The sequence below is a fragment of the Zea mays genome, chromosome 9 (assembly GCF_902167145.1).
Source record: "Zea mays cultivar B73 chromosome 9, Zm-B73-REFERENCE-NAM-5.0, whole genome shotgun sequence".
Taxonomy (NCBI): domain Eukaryota; kingdom Viridiplantae; phylum Streptophyta; class Magnoliopsida; order Poales; family Poaceae; genus Zea; species Zea mays.
Window position 1 is genome coordinate 125,643,149 of NC_050104.1, and position 15,439 is coordinate 125,658,587.

The 15,439-nt window shown below is 43.4% G+C and overlaps 1 protein-coding gene across 2 annotated transcripts; it reads right to left on the minus strand.

Moving 5' to 3' along the window:
* Positions 1 to 4,720: 4,720 nt before the first annotated feature.
* Positions 4,721 to 6,341, minus strand: LOC100284630 (copper-transporting ATPase PAA1). Of its 2 annotated transcripts, none has more exons than NM_001157525.2 (4): positions 5,876 to 6,256; positions 5,716 to 5,769; positions 5,192 to 5,345; positions 4,721 to 5,052 (listed from the first exon to the last, which is right to left on the minus strand). In NM_001157525.2, the coding sequence occupies exons 1-4, from the start codon at positions 6,176 to 6,178 to the stop codon at positions 5,021 to 5,023; spliced, it is 543 nt and encodes a 180-aa protein (NP_001150997.1). In that variant the 5' UTR covers positions 6,179 to 6,256; the 3' UTR covers positions 4,721 to 5,020. The 2 variants fall into 2 exon arrangements, with proteins under 2 accessions (NP_001150997.1, XP_008658690.1); XM_008660468.4 differs by having other exon boundaries at positions 4,733 to 5,052; positions 5,183 to 5,345; positions 5,876 to 6,341.
* Positions 6,342 to 15,439: the final 9,098 nt, after the last annotated feature.

The following is a 15,439-nucleotide window of genomic DNA, read 5'->3' on the forward strand; positions in this document are numbered from 1 at the left end:
GAGGCATGTCACATGTGCGCGTGGTGAAGAGAAGTTGCAACTCTAGGAAAGGAAAGGAGGTGGCCGATTAGTCCAGAAGCTTCGCGTCGTGTGAATCCAAAAGGGTGCATTTGTCCTGTGCGATGGCTATCAAGTGGCTAGCATGATTTTGGATGACGTGGATAGGCTCGATAGAAGCGTTTTAGAGCTGCTTTAATAATAAGGATAAGGAAATCTTAGGGTCTGTTTGAATACTAAAATCTGATTCTAGCTTTGAGAAAGTTGTTATGAGTTGACAATTGTGAAAAAACTGAAATTTATTTGGTTAAACTAACTGTTTAACTAAAGATTCTATAAGGGCATGACAACTTATAATATGAATGATAGTAATCTGGAGAATCTATGATAGAAGTTGATTCTGAATTGAACTAGAGAAATATATAGATTTTCATAAATTTATTCTGTTTTTGTAGCCATTTGGTTGACATTCTATATTTTTTATAGTGAATCTAGTTCATGAAGTTGAACCAAACACACCTTTGATAACATATACTACATTACTACATCCGTTCACAAATATATGGCATCGTTAACTTTTTTTTCAAAAATTTTGACCACTCATCTTATTTCTAAAAAAATCACGAGTTATTATTTATTTTATCACTCAAGGTCGTTTAAGCGTGACTTAAAATTTTACATATTTAAAAAATATTTTAAATAAGACGAGTAGTCAAAGTTTTCGAAAAAAATCTACCGGTTATATATTTACTAGTTAAAGGTACGAAAATATAAGTGATGAGAACTGTCTAGGTGCCTGAAGCTGTGCATGAGAAGTTGTGTGATATTCAGCTTAGGGTCGAGGGCTTCCGGACCAGGCCATCTCTGGGTTTCCTAGGTGTTACTTCACGAGGTGCCCTACGAGGTGAACGGCTTCTGCAAAGGCTATCCTTGTACTGTGAGTCCTATAGCGACGATGATCACTATCCTTGTACCTGTCCTGTTCATATCGCTCCCTACTGCTGCTCTGGCTTCGCCTTCTATAGTCTCTATCCCGATAATCCTCTCGATACCTTCAGAAATGGCTAGCACTTATATTAAAGTAAAGATGATTCATCTTAAATGCTATACTGATTTCAATACTGAGTAACAGAGTAAACAGCGTTATCATCACAGCTGAAGAGGGCACTCGAGCAATTATGGCACCATTTTTGCAGGGGCCCGTGCAGTTGTGCAGCATACATTCATTTTCATTTCATAATTTATCGTGGAATAGTATTCCTTGAATCCTCTTTATTTGGTACTGTAGCCCTTATAGGAGACATAGCTATATCTATACTAAAAAGAGTGAAGTGTACCTATCCCATTTAGTTAAAGCAACACCTTTATTTGTTTATTGGTTAATAAGACTAAATATGAGCAGTTTGGGGGGACAAACAAATTTAGTAGGTAGCAAGATACACAAATTCAGTGGGGGAGAGGGGGTGGGGCATGACCGCATGAGGTCATAGCTAGATTTTCCTTCAGCGTATGCAATTCTGAAACATCATACACAAACGGAAGAGTACCTAGTATGTCATTGTCAGCATCAAAATGTGCAGACTATTTCTTAGTTCTTACCTCTGTCTTAGACTGCGGCTTCTGAAACGACCCCTTGGCTTTGGATTTTCGTCTATAATTCTACCCCTATGACTGCAAACCCAAACAAGAAGGTAATGCTTAGTAAGTGAAACTGCTTTTAGTGTTTTCTCAAGTTGTATTGATGCACTTAATAAATAATAAAATGAGAGCACCAACATATTTTGCATTCTTGTAATAAGTGTTCCTTAGAAAAAAAAAAGAAACAATATGAGTTAACAAGACATGTAATGTAATGTGACTTTTCGGCTTCTACTAGATGTGTAAACAAGTGGGTCTGTATGTCTAATAGAAACACTCTTACTTGCCATTTCTGAATTTCATCCAGACATATATGAGTAGAGTCAAAGTTCTTGTCCATGAAAGTAAATCAGCAAATGGATGCACCTATCTAGGCCTGTGTTCACGGGTCTAGCGATCCAGTGATCAGTCTTTGAAAGCTGTTCATAGTATGAACTTCATACATGGGTTGGATAGGATTAGGTAATAACCCATTATTATACCCATGGTTCGGCTCCTTCCAGAATCCAGATGAAGATATGGCATCAGCAGGAGCCACGCGGCCACACTGGACCACCTCTGCTGCTCCCTGCCGCGACGGCCTGCATGTGCCTTCCACGGTGGGAGTGTCAAGACAACCACGCCAACACTTGCCTCGCGGACGACGATGTCCTCAAGCTGAACCGTATTGACATCCCGACTACGAGTTGATCGCACAATGGACGAGAAGTTCTGCACGATCATGAAGACCACGGCGGTCAGCGTCGAGATGCTCGACATCATTGGCCGCCGGCAACGCAAGACAACATGAAGCACCTGCAGCTGCTGTTCCTAAGTCCTACACGGTGGAGGTGAGGTCCTGGCCTGGCCTCTGCCGCAATCACTATGGCCGCCATCAGGACCAGCTGTCGCAGCTTGCCAATGAGCAGCGCGACACCTGCTACGCGCTCAAGATCAAGTAACGATGGAATATCTGAACATAAAAAAAACTACAGGCCATACTCGTACAGATCAATGTTTCATTCAACTACAGAACCATCTAAATGACCAAAGCCTCAAGGATCAGTAACCCTATTCTTTCATTCAACTACAGATCAATGTTTCATTCAACTACAGATCTAAATGTTTCATTCAACGACGATGTGAGAGTGCGTCATGCCATTCTATGAACGCCTATTCTTCTTAATGAGCGTCACGCCTTTTCGTTTAAAAAAAATGTCCAAGAAGCAAGCTCAAGCGGAAAAACGATTCGAAATCCAGCCCCCGACCCGACTTGAAGTGACAGTGAAAATATCGTCCACACCAGGTCGCCTCCCTGAAACCAATCTGATATTTATAGGAACAAAAGGCCCAATTTGGCCCGACGGGTCCCTGGGCCGATTAATGCAAGCCAGGTCTCCTGGGCCGCTAGATCAAGGCCTGCTCGCTCTCCAGGCCTCCCACCGCACCGTTGGACCTCCGCTAGCCTCACGCCTCTGTGCCGGTCGCGCCAGCCAGCTGCTGGCTAGTCTCCTTTTATTCCTTCCTCTCTCTTTTTTCCTTTTATCTTTTCTTTTTTTCCTTTTATCTCTTTTCCCCCTTTTAGACATCTCATGTATGTCTCCAACGTAACATTTCATGTAAGTCTTCAACACACATAATCTTTATATACGCCGGTGTTCCATCCCAATGTCCCCGCACAAACATCTTCGACGACTACTCGACTAGGACCCAATGACGATCTCAATGACGACGATTTTGAAATTAGATTTTGAGACTAAGTTCATTAAAAGAAGAAGATATCAAAACAAGAATACGATATAGGACCACACTCATACCATTCAAACAGATCTAGCTACATACTCGCCTGATTCAAAAAGAACAAGAATAAACGACCTAAAAATCATCGCTCAAACTAGGTCGGAAGCAGCCTCCACGAGTTGAACATCCTCAGCTCCTGCCCTACCCCAATACCAAAGATGACTCCTAGACACAGATAAGGCAGCAGCAAGCGTGGAGGTTTGCCATTTGCCATTGAATAAGAAATCATGGTCCTGTTTGTTTCAGCTTCTGGCCATTAGAAACTGCTGCAGACTGCCAAATGTCTAGCTTTTCAGTCCGCTTCTATGAGAATCACTTTAGTTAAAACCGTCCAAAATCAAACGTGAACAAAAAATCGGCCGAGATGTGGAGGTTTGCCATTGAATAAGCAATCATTTCTATGTCTCCATAAGGTCCAGGCTCCTAGAATAACAATAGAGTTGAGATTTTTTTTGCATGAGTAAAGGAAGAGAGGAAGAAGACTATCAGGCCAATCCAGCTAAGGAAAAAGAACCGGAACTGCCTTGAAAAGACACAAGAGACTAGTTGATGGTCTAGAGTTTTAGGAACTTGGTCACACAGTACATAGGTCTTTGAGCCATTAGCCATATGAAGAAAACACATTCCGCTCATAGTTTAGTGAACCTTGCATGATAACCTCACCACGATCCCCTTCTAAGGAGAAGCTCAAGGCCATGATGGATAATTTATAACTTTTTCATGATACAGTCTACAATAATACTCTCTATATTCTAAATATAATTCGTTTTAGACTAAATATATATTTATCAATTAACCTATAAATATAGTTTGTATGTATATCTATATTCATTATCATTCATTCGAAGGTGAACAGAAATATGTATGTCTATATTTTAGTTCATAACAGTTTTTCATGGCTAATATTTTTATTTCAGCAGAACCAAACAAACTCAAGACCTACTTAGAAGTAAAATATTTTTATAGTTTTTAGACAATACAATGGTTTATATGAATATTATAGTACTTTATACAATAAGATGTTTAATTGTGTTTCTGTAAATTGTATTTTTAAAATCATGGTATTTTAGATACCATAGTATCTTTGGAGTATTGAAGACTCGGCTCCAACTTAAAGTTTGAATAGTATGCCTAGCTTTTATCTAAATACCATAAACTACAATGTTGTATCTAAATAATAGCTATTAGTTTTGTAGCTGACTAAAACTATAATATTGTCATGACAATTGCAATTGCAAGTGTAGTATTGTAAAATCATGGTTTTAAGAAACATTTACCAAACAGGCCCTCAAAATCTTTCCAAACGTTTCTGTAGGAGTAAGCTTGTACGATACTTCATCATTTTATTTTATCGCTAGTTCGCCTTCGATACTCAACAGTTCAGCTGTTTCGAAGTTCAACCACAAGTCCTTAACAACAATATAACGGCATAAAAACTTCCTGCGAGTTCATTTTTGAACTAAACTGCGACAAATAAATAAAAGAAGTACATCGTAGACCCGCATGTAACAACTTCTGAAGTGGGAGACATTGCTTCATGCAAGGACCCTCCATGCTAAAACTTCCTGGCCACTCATAGTCATACATACGTAATGCACTGCTGAGGTTAAGCATCAGTTTGTTCAGCCTCGCCTTCGTCTGAAAAAAATAACAAAGAAAACAAAGATCAATTGGGAAGGTGACATGCTTCAGTTGACAAGAACATCTCAATCGGTGCAACTTTAATTATGCGTTTGTATGAATGGATTGAATGATGAAACAAATGTACCCTTCACACCTTGCAGATGAGACTGGAACCCGCAAGAGGTGAGATGGTTGGCAAGTTTCTCGGCCAATTGTTTTTGCCAGTCTTTGGTAGCCTTCGCTTCAGGTGTCGTCCACACAATAGCGGTGGCCTTTTCGACATCAACTGTAGCTGCAGCAACCTCAGGCTGCCAAAAATAATCCAAATAAACTTCGGTTACATGGTGGTATAACTTGATGCAAGGTGATGGCGGCACTTGGAGGTGTCACACACAGAAGCAGCATACTGTACAGTGCAAAACATGCCAGGTACAAATTGGCTTGGCTAATAAGAACCGAAAGCAACTGCGTATGCAAGTGCTGATTTTACAGTCGTGTCATTCGCAGCAGATAATTTGTTTGCAAATTTAACAGACTAGACCATAAGATTTGTGAGTCTAGTGTATCCGATTTTGAATCTGTTTCCAGAACCGACGCCAAGGGCCAAATGGAGAGACGATATGAGAGGAAGCAGAGTTGCAAGCTTTGCACTGCTGCTAGTGCTAACTCTTAACGGACCTGGCTCTCCAGAATTCGCTTCACCTTGTCCGCACATCCGCCGCACGTCATTCCCTGCACGCACGCACGCACGCAGCAGGCAGCACAGCAGCTCATACCGGCGGCTATCAATCGGAACAAAATCGTAGCGTCAAGGTTCAGACACGGGAACGAGCGTTACCCCGACATGGAGCACGATTGCGTCAGAGTCGCCGTCCTCCTGCTGCTCGGACTCACCCAGAGCCGCCACAGCCGCGGCGGCCGCGGCTGCGCCGGCACCGGAGTCGTCCCCTCCACCGTCGCCGCCGCAGCCGCCTGCAGATGAGCGCCCCCCGCCGCCGCCTGCGCCGGATGTGGAGGTGGCGGAGACGGAGGCGAAGCCGCGGCGGGGCCGCGCCAGGACCGGCGGGAGCAGGGGCCTCCCCGCGGTGGGCAGCAGAGGGAAGGACACCCTCGTTGTCGTCGTGGCCACCACGGCTTCCATTGCTGCTTGAAACTAACTACCACAGCAGCACAGGCCGGTAGTGCTTTTCGCGGCGGGCGTTGCGTTATGTCCAAGTCCAACGGATTCGATTTGCTCGCTGGCCTTTTGCAGACCAGAGTTGCCGTGGGCCCGTGGCAGTCGTGCGCTCCTGCTTCACGTGTTCCTGCCATCAGACCGTACGAATTTTTTCTCCATTGCACAAAAAATACATTTTTAAAATTTTGTCTAGACATAGGGGACGTTTCGTTTAAAGGGACTAATTTTTAGTCCTTCATTGTATTACATTTTAGTTTTTAAATTATTAAATACGTAAACTATAATAGAATTTTAGTTTCCACATTTGACAATTTAGAAACTAAAATACAATAAAATGGAGGAACTAAAAATTAGTCACTATAAACCAAATACCTCTTATACAAGTAATGACATTCATAATATAAATAAAAAAGTCTAAATTACTCCCTCACTTATGGGCAATGTACATATAACCCCTTAACTATATTTTAGTTTAATTTACCTCTCCACATATTTGAGTTGATTCAAGCTACCTCTTAACAAAATTTGTCTTCCATAGAAAAAAAATATTATGGTTTTTATAATTATTTTGATAGGTTAAAAATCATATAATGTAATAGCTTTAATGATACAAAACTAAATATAAAATAATAATCATAATTTTCACATATTTTTCTAACTTAAGTTACGATGTCCTCAATCAGTCTAAAAATATGAACTTAAAATTCAACTTTTACATAGAAAAACAAAAAGATAAATATTGATATTTGTCTTTTTCTCCACGTATAAGTTAAATTTCAAATTTATATGGAGAAACAAGTATCGAGCCTCTTCTTTTGTGCTTTGTACATCAAGGCCTTCGGCGACGAAGCTGGTACACGCCTTTGCAACGCCTGTGCATAGCCGAAGTTCCATACCTTCTCATTTCTGGTTTTAAATCTGCTTCGTTGATTCTTTGTGTTGTACCTGAAACACACTTTCTCAGTCCGAAAGTTAACCTATGTACCTGAAACACACTGTTCATTATCCGGTGTGTGCCACGTCAGCCGACCGTTGGGGTTTGGAGCAGTTGACCGTTGAAGTACTTTGTCTTCTTGCGGCACCGGACAGTCCGGTGCGTTCTGCTTCTGCACTGTTCACTGTTCACCGCAGTCGACCGTTGGGCGCAGTTGACCGTTGCTCTGTTGGCTCGCTGGACATGTCCGGTGCACATCAGACAGTCCGGTGAATTATAGCGGAGTGACTCTAGGAAAAACCAGAGAGCGGCCAGTTCGTGGGTGCCTTGGCCTGGGCACCGGACAGTGTCCGGTGCGCCACTGGCATCACCAATGCTTCTATTTGCTCTAAACTATGTAGAGTTCTCCAACTTATTTTCTTTATTGGATTGTGTTGTACTTTATGCACCTGAGATAAATGACAACTAGGCAAACTAGTTAGTCCACGTGGTTTATGATGGACGTCAAACACCAAAATCGATTATAGTAAATGTTTAAGCCTATTTCCCTTTCAAAATAACTAAACAAGAACGTGCAATCTAGGTTTTGTTTAAGTGTTGCTATCTCTACCGCAAAAGAGTTATGCAACCTAAGTTCCAATCATATATATATATATATATATATATATATTCTAAACTAGGAAAGAGAGATTGAAACTTAAGTACTTAAAGTAAATGCGGAATCTAAAGAGCAAAGGTAGAGATTGCAAACTCTCGTGGATGATGCTAGTATTTTTACAGAGGTATCCGGAACCGCGCAAGTTCCCAACTAATCCTCGTTGGTGCCCCTACACAAAGGGTAGCCCACGCAAGGGCCAAGCACCACGGTCGAGTAACTCCGTAAAGAGTCGCAGGCCTTCTCCACGCTCAAGTAGTGCCCCGCTTCTGGCTCCTATCGGATGCTCCCCACCTTCTCCACTATCGAGCTTCCAATTGAATCATCGCGGGCATTGTTCCCTCCAGTAAATGGTGGTGGTCGCACCACAAACGTGGTTGATGCGGTCTCGCAAGACTCTTGCCCCATTCGGTACAATTAGAACATCTCACTCAAGAGCCGAGGGGGTTTGCGGGTTTTTTCTAAAGTCACTCAACTAATTAGGAACAAGCTAGAGCAAACGCATAAGCGGTCTAACTAACCTAACCACTTCGCAAAGCACATACGCTCATCATCGAGTGATTCTATTAAGCACTTGGGTGTTTGAAGCCTTAGAGATGTGTGTTTCATGTGTTGGTATTTTGCTTGGGCTACAACACCTTCAAATGGTCGTGCAAAGAGGTATATATAAAGCCCCATGCAAAGAGAGTTGTTGGAGAAATATTCCAGCTCCATGTGGTGCACCGGACTGGCTGTACAGACCTGCCGTTGCAGTTCTGCGCCCTGGCACACCAGACAGTGTGTACAACCACGTGTGTGACACCCCAATGTCACTTAGGGTTTCTACCTTAAGCTAACCCCAAACTATTATCACATGCAATCTCAATAAAGGAATAAACATAAAAAATGAGAACAAAGATTTATAATGAGTCTTCTCAAACTCTCCTTAATCTTGTCATGAATCCTAAGGAAGGAAAACTCTCAAACCCTAATTGATCCTAAGCGAACCATTTAAGCATAAAGGGTAATTGGGAGAAAATCTTGGGAGAAAAATACAAATTTTGGAAAAAAACCAAATTACAAAGTTTTAGTTCACTAATTAGCTAACAAAGCATAGTAAGGGAGTTTTGCCATTTGAACTTTTTTAAATCCCCAAAACAACCCCTAAACTAAGGCACTTGGGGGAAATTCAGAAATATGAATTTCAACCCCTTTCCAAAGATCAATCGCGTTCTCTGTTTTTCAAAACTCAAATCAAACAAGTCCAAATATCAAAGTGGCGCCAAATTCCCTTGAACACGCCGTGGCAAAGTTTGGAAACCTCTCTCCACCGTTTGACACACCCTTGGCATGGTTTTACCTCGGGACTCAACCTTGTGACACTGCCACCTTTGTGACACGACAACTCTCTGTACACTGCCCCAAAACCGCTCGACTTCCACACACAAATGACAAAGCTCTGTCGGGGGAGTAAACCTTGCGCAGTGATCATGCCCAAATTCGCGAAGATCTTCAACCTATGAGCGCTTGAACTCGGGCAGAAGCAAAAAGCCACGCGTTCGATCGCTTGCCTGACCGGCCAAGTGCGGACTGGCCGCGGCAGCGCGCGCCCCGCGCGTGGTCGCCCCGCCCCGCACGCCTGTGTCGCGCCCTCGCCTATAAATGCCTCCAGAGGCCTTAGCCGTTGGCACTTGCACACCTCGAGCCTCGCCCGAGCCAGAGATCACCGGAGCTCGCCGTGAAAGGCAAGCACCGTCGCCCGCCATCTCTGCCCAAGCACGGCCATCGTGGCCAGCCTTTCTTGTTGAACCCCAGCCTCGCCCTAGCCCCTGGATTGCTTCCCAGTGAAGCCGTGGAGCTTCTCCAAGCTTGAGCCGGGGCATTGCCTCACCGGAGAGGCGGTTTCACCCTCGTCGGACTTTGGTCTTTCGCCGCCTCGCGTGGACCGAGCTAACCAGTAAGTCTTTTTCCAATTCCTTGCACCCACGTCTTCCCTAGCATCCCGTGAAGCTCTTTGACCCGTTCAATTGACCTATCGCGCCGTGAGTAGGCCGGATTCCTCGCCGCCGACGAGCATCTCCGCCTGCGCACGTGGACCGGCCGACTCCGACCATCCCCGACGGTGACCCGCACATCGCCGTGATCCTCGAGACCTCCCCTACGTCCTCGACCACCTCACCGAAGCAACCTCGCCGCTGGTAAGCCCCTCTGCCTCTTTCTTCCTCCGCATCCACTGTTCCATTAGGGAAGGACCGCAGGCTCGATTTCTAGAAACCTAGGGGGTTTTCTGCAGAGCCGTAGACTCAAATGAATAGTGCTCGGGGACCTGTCTGTAATTCCTTTAGGATCTTTTGCCAGGGACCCCAGTGCAAAACTGCTTTTCTTTAAACCATTTCTATTTAATCTTTTATTATTCAGCAAAGGACTTAGGAAATTCATAACTTGAGGAATATTTAACCAAAAATTGTCAAACCAATTTTGCTAGATTCAAAATATTATGGACTATCAATTAAAAATACTGAACCCTATGCTTTCTGCTTTAATTTTTTGAGTTTGAATTTAATTACAGAAACTGACCAAACCTTATTTAATTAAAGAAAATTAGTTATGCTTCTGTGCTGAACTTGAGAAAATTTGTAGATGTTCAAACCCCAATTAGACACTATTTAAAAATACTAGGCACCCCAGTATTGGAAGTTTAACTATAGTTATCCAATAAAAGCCATTTTTGCCCAAAACTTAAGAAAATCAGAGGAGTATTAGAAAATAATGAACAGTGAATGCAATTATTTTTCCTAGCCTACTTAAGTAATAGAGAACCTAGGAAAAATAAAGAGACCCCTAGTCCAGAATGGAATCAAGGTGAAATGTTTTATTTAGCATTATTCCAACTAGAAAATAATTATTGGAATTACAAAAACAAATCCAAAATTGTTAATAAAAATCCAGTGGACTTGTAACCACTAGAACCCCACTACAAAAATGATAACCACCCCAGCCCATCATTTTAAGTAGGGTAAACAAATAAAACTTGATATTGGGTCCTATTTCAAATAAATCATGAGCAACCAAAAAATAATGCAATAATGGGCAAATAAAATTATACTAGATCAATGATAAGATAAGCCACTAGAAAAAAATGCAAAACCCAATTGAAGGCTGCAAAATAATACCCATTGCCAATACTTCATGAAAAAGGCCATTTAATCCAAAAAAATTCCTACCACCTTTCCCTTAAGCAAAAGTTGCCAAACTTCAGAATGATTGCTCTTGCACAAAGAAGAAGCTAGGATGAATCAGAAATTTGTTGTTTGATATTTTTTAAATATAGTGCTAGTAGAAAGCACCCCTTTGGCTAGAAACTTTAGAAAGTCATAATAAAATAACTAATAAGTATTAATGGCTAGAAATTTGTGAAAAGTCATGTTATAACCTCTAAATGCCAGCAAAAATAAGTATTAGAGAATAACTCACTGCAAAAAGAAGGTTGTAGTTCAAAACACCCCTCCTGCTCTAATATTTAATAATTTTATCCAGAAAGAACTACTTACGTTTTAAACCCCAAATTTTGAGACAGAGACTTATACACCAGTAAAAAGCCACTGTAATTTTTGCAGATTTTTTGAAAATTTATTAATATAACTTGTAGTTCAAACCCACCTTAAAAGCACAAAGGAAATAAGGAGGGAAAATAATAAACCTCACTTCAAAGAGTTCAACTAGAAATCTTATTAAATTCTCACTAAGATATTAAAATGAAATCAGTGGAACACCAAAATGGACTTACCACTTAATTTAACCAAGCTTAGCCCTAAATTACTAAGTGTACCCCAAGAATCTTCGAGTAGCAAGATTAAGCCCTACCTTATTAAAATGATCATTCACCATCAAAGTTTAGTTGTTAAATTGCATATCATACCATGCATATATCTTACTCATTGCATTCATTAGATTGCAATCTCGCTGACGGAGAGTACGTGCTCATCCCCGAGCAAGGAGCTGTCCACGAGAAAGACCAGGAGCAAGCTCCCGAGACTGCCACTGAGGATCTACCCGCAGCCCCAGCATTTGAAGGCAAGCCCCGGTTTATGCATAACCGTATTTATATATGCTACTTTACTACACTTAATGTTTGTAGGCTTGTAATGTGCACTTAAGTGTAGGAGTTGCTTGAAACCTGTAGTTGCATGAACTTAGGATTCCTTTTTGAGATGAATACTAGTATGCTAGGTCGAGTAGCTGCTATGCTAATCAGGATCTCGGTAGAAGTCGAGTGATTTTTCTAGCACTCGCGCGAGGTCAGGAATTGATTGTATTCATCTTGATAACGGGATCTATGATGGTCTATGGACTTGGATCCAGGGAGGATGCCTTGTCCATGAGGCGGGAAAAGGAATTAAGGATTAATGTGTGGATACCTGAGTCAAGCGTTTGAACGTACTAAACACATGTCGGGAAATATGGTAACCGGTAAACCTAGTACCTGAGTGAAGCCGGGCGTGGACTTTTCCCCTCACTCGTCCTGAGACTGGGTCTACCATGCTAGCTATGGTGGGTACAAGTGTTGTCACTGCACGGCGGCAGCCGGGGTCAGTGGAGCATTGTATGCCAAGACGGTGAGCCCTGGCCGCGAACGGGGAATTGATGGGGATGGTTGACATGTGTGGGGACGGAGTGCCCTCATATGTCGTGTGTTTAGGTTTACCTTGCAAGGATAAAAACTCGATTCGAATCGTCTGCTTCTCGCAGCTAATGAGACTGCTTGACCCCTTGTACTACATTGAGTAAGAAGTGAAATGAGGTTTACATGAGATAACTTATTGATTGTACTAAATGCTTGTTACCATGTATGCCTAGAAGGAGCAAATTTAGCTATGATAATGATGCTAGAATTTGAAAAGCTAAAAATTGATTTTAGACTCAGCTAGTGCTTTTGGCAAACCAAACCCCTCAGCCAAACAGCTGCATGGTCTAGAGGTAGAGGAGTAGTTTCCTCACACCGGGTAAGTCTAGCTGAGTATTAGTATACTCAGCCTTGCTTGTGGCATAATTTTTGCAGGTACGCTTCAGTATATGGTTGATGGTGTGACTTGGCCTACAACCCTGCCACTGGGTTGGATGGTCGAATGGGATGCTGCTCCGGTAGGAGAGGAGCAAGAGGAGTAGTGGGCTAGGCCTTGCCCGATTCCTCGCTACCGACGATATCAATTATCCGCTGCATTTTATCTTGTGAACTTTTATTAGCTACTTGAAAAACTCTGATTTATGTAATAATTCAGTACTTTAATTTGAGGTCTTCCTGCTTTATTGTATTTCTTCTGTGACTCACCTTCGTGTGAGATTGTGGTATTTGATCCTGGTTAAGTGGCTTTATCAGACTAGATCTGAGGGACTGGCGGGTTATTCCGATTTAAGTGTGTTACGGCCCCTGAGGCGTGACTTAGGCACTTAAGCTGGAATAATTCGGGCGGTTCTGCCACAGCTGGTATCGGAGCAAATACCACCACAGAGAAGGACAATAAACCATGAATACCAATTTTCAAAATCTAAAACTTGCTTAGAAACTGATAAGAATCGTCAGGACTAGAATGCTAGACCTAGGACGAAAGACCTTAGGAATAGAGGGGAAAATAGGTGGCTAAGTAAGTTAGCCCTATGGGCCAGTCCTTAGTTTTTAAAGGATGCCCTAGGAGCACCCTTTATTTCGGAGAGGAGCCATTATTTTTCAGCATGCATGCATTATAAAATTTGAAGGATTAAGAACTAAGAAGTAAAAATTTGAGCTAACCCGCTTCTTTTCAAACCATCCAGGCTCTTTTATTTTCTTCCTTCCACCATAATCTTTACATCTGATACCCTTCCGCAGATGAATTGACCCACCCCGCCAGTGGAGGAGACACTCGTTTCAGCTCTGACTTCCTTTCTCACGATGCCTTTCCTTCCATCTTGTGGGAAGTGCTTAACTCCGCCGGTTACCCTATGCCCCCTTTGTACACGGTGCAGTTGTATGAGGAGCATTGGGTACCTCGTTGCCGAGTCTGGCTGACTTTGGAGGCTCATCCCCTTCAGCCGGGATGGCGTTCTCGACTCCGAGATGATTGGATTCAGGACAGACGACACCACTGAAGCGGCAGCCATGAAGACTCTGACGACTTTCTGTGGCTACCATCCCCTGGAAATGGTGATGCACCCCTTGGCACTCTTTACTGTTGAGAAGAAGGATGACCCCATGTGGTGCAACCGTGTGAGCCATGTGAAGGACGTATGGGCAATGTATCCCAACTTGGTTGGGAGGGTCACTGTTCAGTGCATGAGTGCGTTGTACCGCCTTTAGGCCCTGCAGAGCGACACTATGACACATCTTGCTAACATTGCTCAAACCACCAAGCTCACCCTCGACAACCGAGAAGATTTTGTGGTCGACTTGTCCTCCGAGTTGGTGGAGAAGGATTTGCAGGTGGAAAGGCTGAGCCAGCGCATTACCACCTTGGAGCAGCAGGTGGAGATCCGAGACAACACTATTGATGTCTTGGAGAACCAGCTCCACGATGTGCAGCGGGAACTCGAAGAAGCTAATGACCACCTGGACATGCACCACTTAGAGATGGAGGCCAATGAAGCCGGAAGCGAGGGAGAAGAGGCTCCCGAGGAGTTAGGACCAGCCCCTGGTGCCAATGGGACTACCTCCGCGATGCCCCCTTCACCCGCATCCAGTGTCGCTTCCACCGCTCAGGGTTGATCAGTCATTTTGACACTTTAGGCGGATAGAAACCTACGCGAGCTTAGTTAATGACAGATTTTGGACTAGGCTTACGGGTACTTTCCCCTAATTGATGTAATCGTGGAGAACTTTTGAAATTTGTGGGATGTTTGTAACCATGTTATCTTCATTTCGAACCTAATATTATGATTATGGCATTTTTCCTTCCATATGAGATAATAGCATGTCGTTTGAAATTGTGAGTTGGGATAACAATGGAGACAATCTCTATTTTCAGATGGCAGCTAGGCAGCGTCGCGGGCATAACGAGCAGGTTCCCCCACCACCTCCTCTAGCTCCCACAGTGCAGGAGTTGATGGCCCAGCAGAATGAGATTCTACAACAGCTCTTGCAGTGCCAGCCCCACCCCTAGCAGCATGGTGGAGGCCAGCAGCAGCGACCTCCGGCAGCGGCAACCTACCAGGAATTCCTAAGTATGCAGCCGCCCTTGTTCACCAAGGCAGAGGATCCGCTGGATGCCGACGTGTGGCTTCGCGTCGTTGAGTCCAAGTTTCCCCTCCTCACCTGGAGACTGCCCTGATGGTACCAAGACCCGCTTCGTCGTGCAGCAGCTTCGTGGCCCTACTTGGACTTGGTGGGACCACTTATGTGCTATGCTACCAGCTGATCGTGAAGTGTCTTAGGAGGAATTCAAGACTGCTTTCAGAGGGCACCATATCCCAGCTGGAATTCTTGATCGCAAATTGAATGAATTTCTGGCACTCAATCAAGGAACCCGCACGGTGTTGCAGTACGCTCAGGCCTTCAATGACCTGTGCCAGTATGCAGGGTATCATGCTGATTCTGATGAGAAGAAGAGAGACCGCTTTCGCAGGGGTCTCAACACCAAGCTGCGAGAACGTCTCAACACTGTCCGGGCTGATAGCTTCAATGAGT

Coding starts and splice junctions, on each gene's coding strand:
- LOC100284630 (XM_008660468.4), bottom strand. CDS start 6,178: ATGGAAGCCGTGGTGGCCACGACGACAACGAGGGTGTCCTTCCCTCTG. Junction 5,770..5,875: donor CAATCGTGCTCCATGTCGGG/GTAACGCTCGTT, acceptor GCGTGCGTGCAG/GGAATGACGTGCGGCGGATG. Junction 5,346..5,715: donor AGCGAATTCTGGAGAGCCAG/GTCCGTTAAGAG, acceptor TATTTTTGGCAG/CCTGAGGTTGCTGCAGCTAC.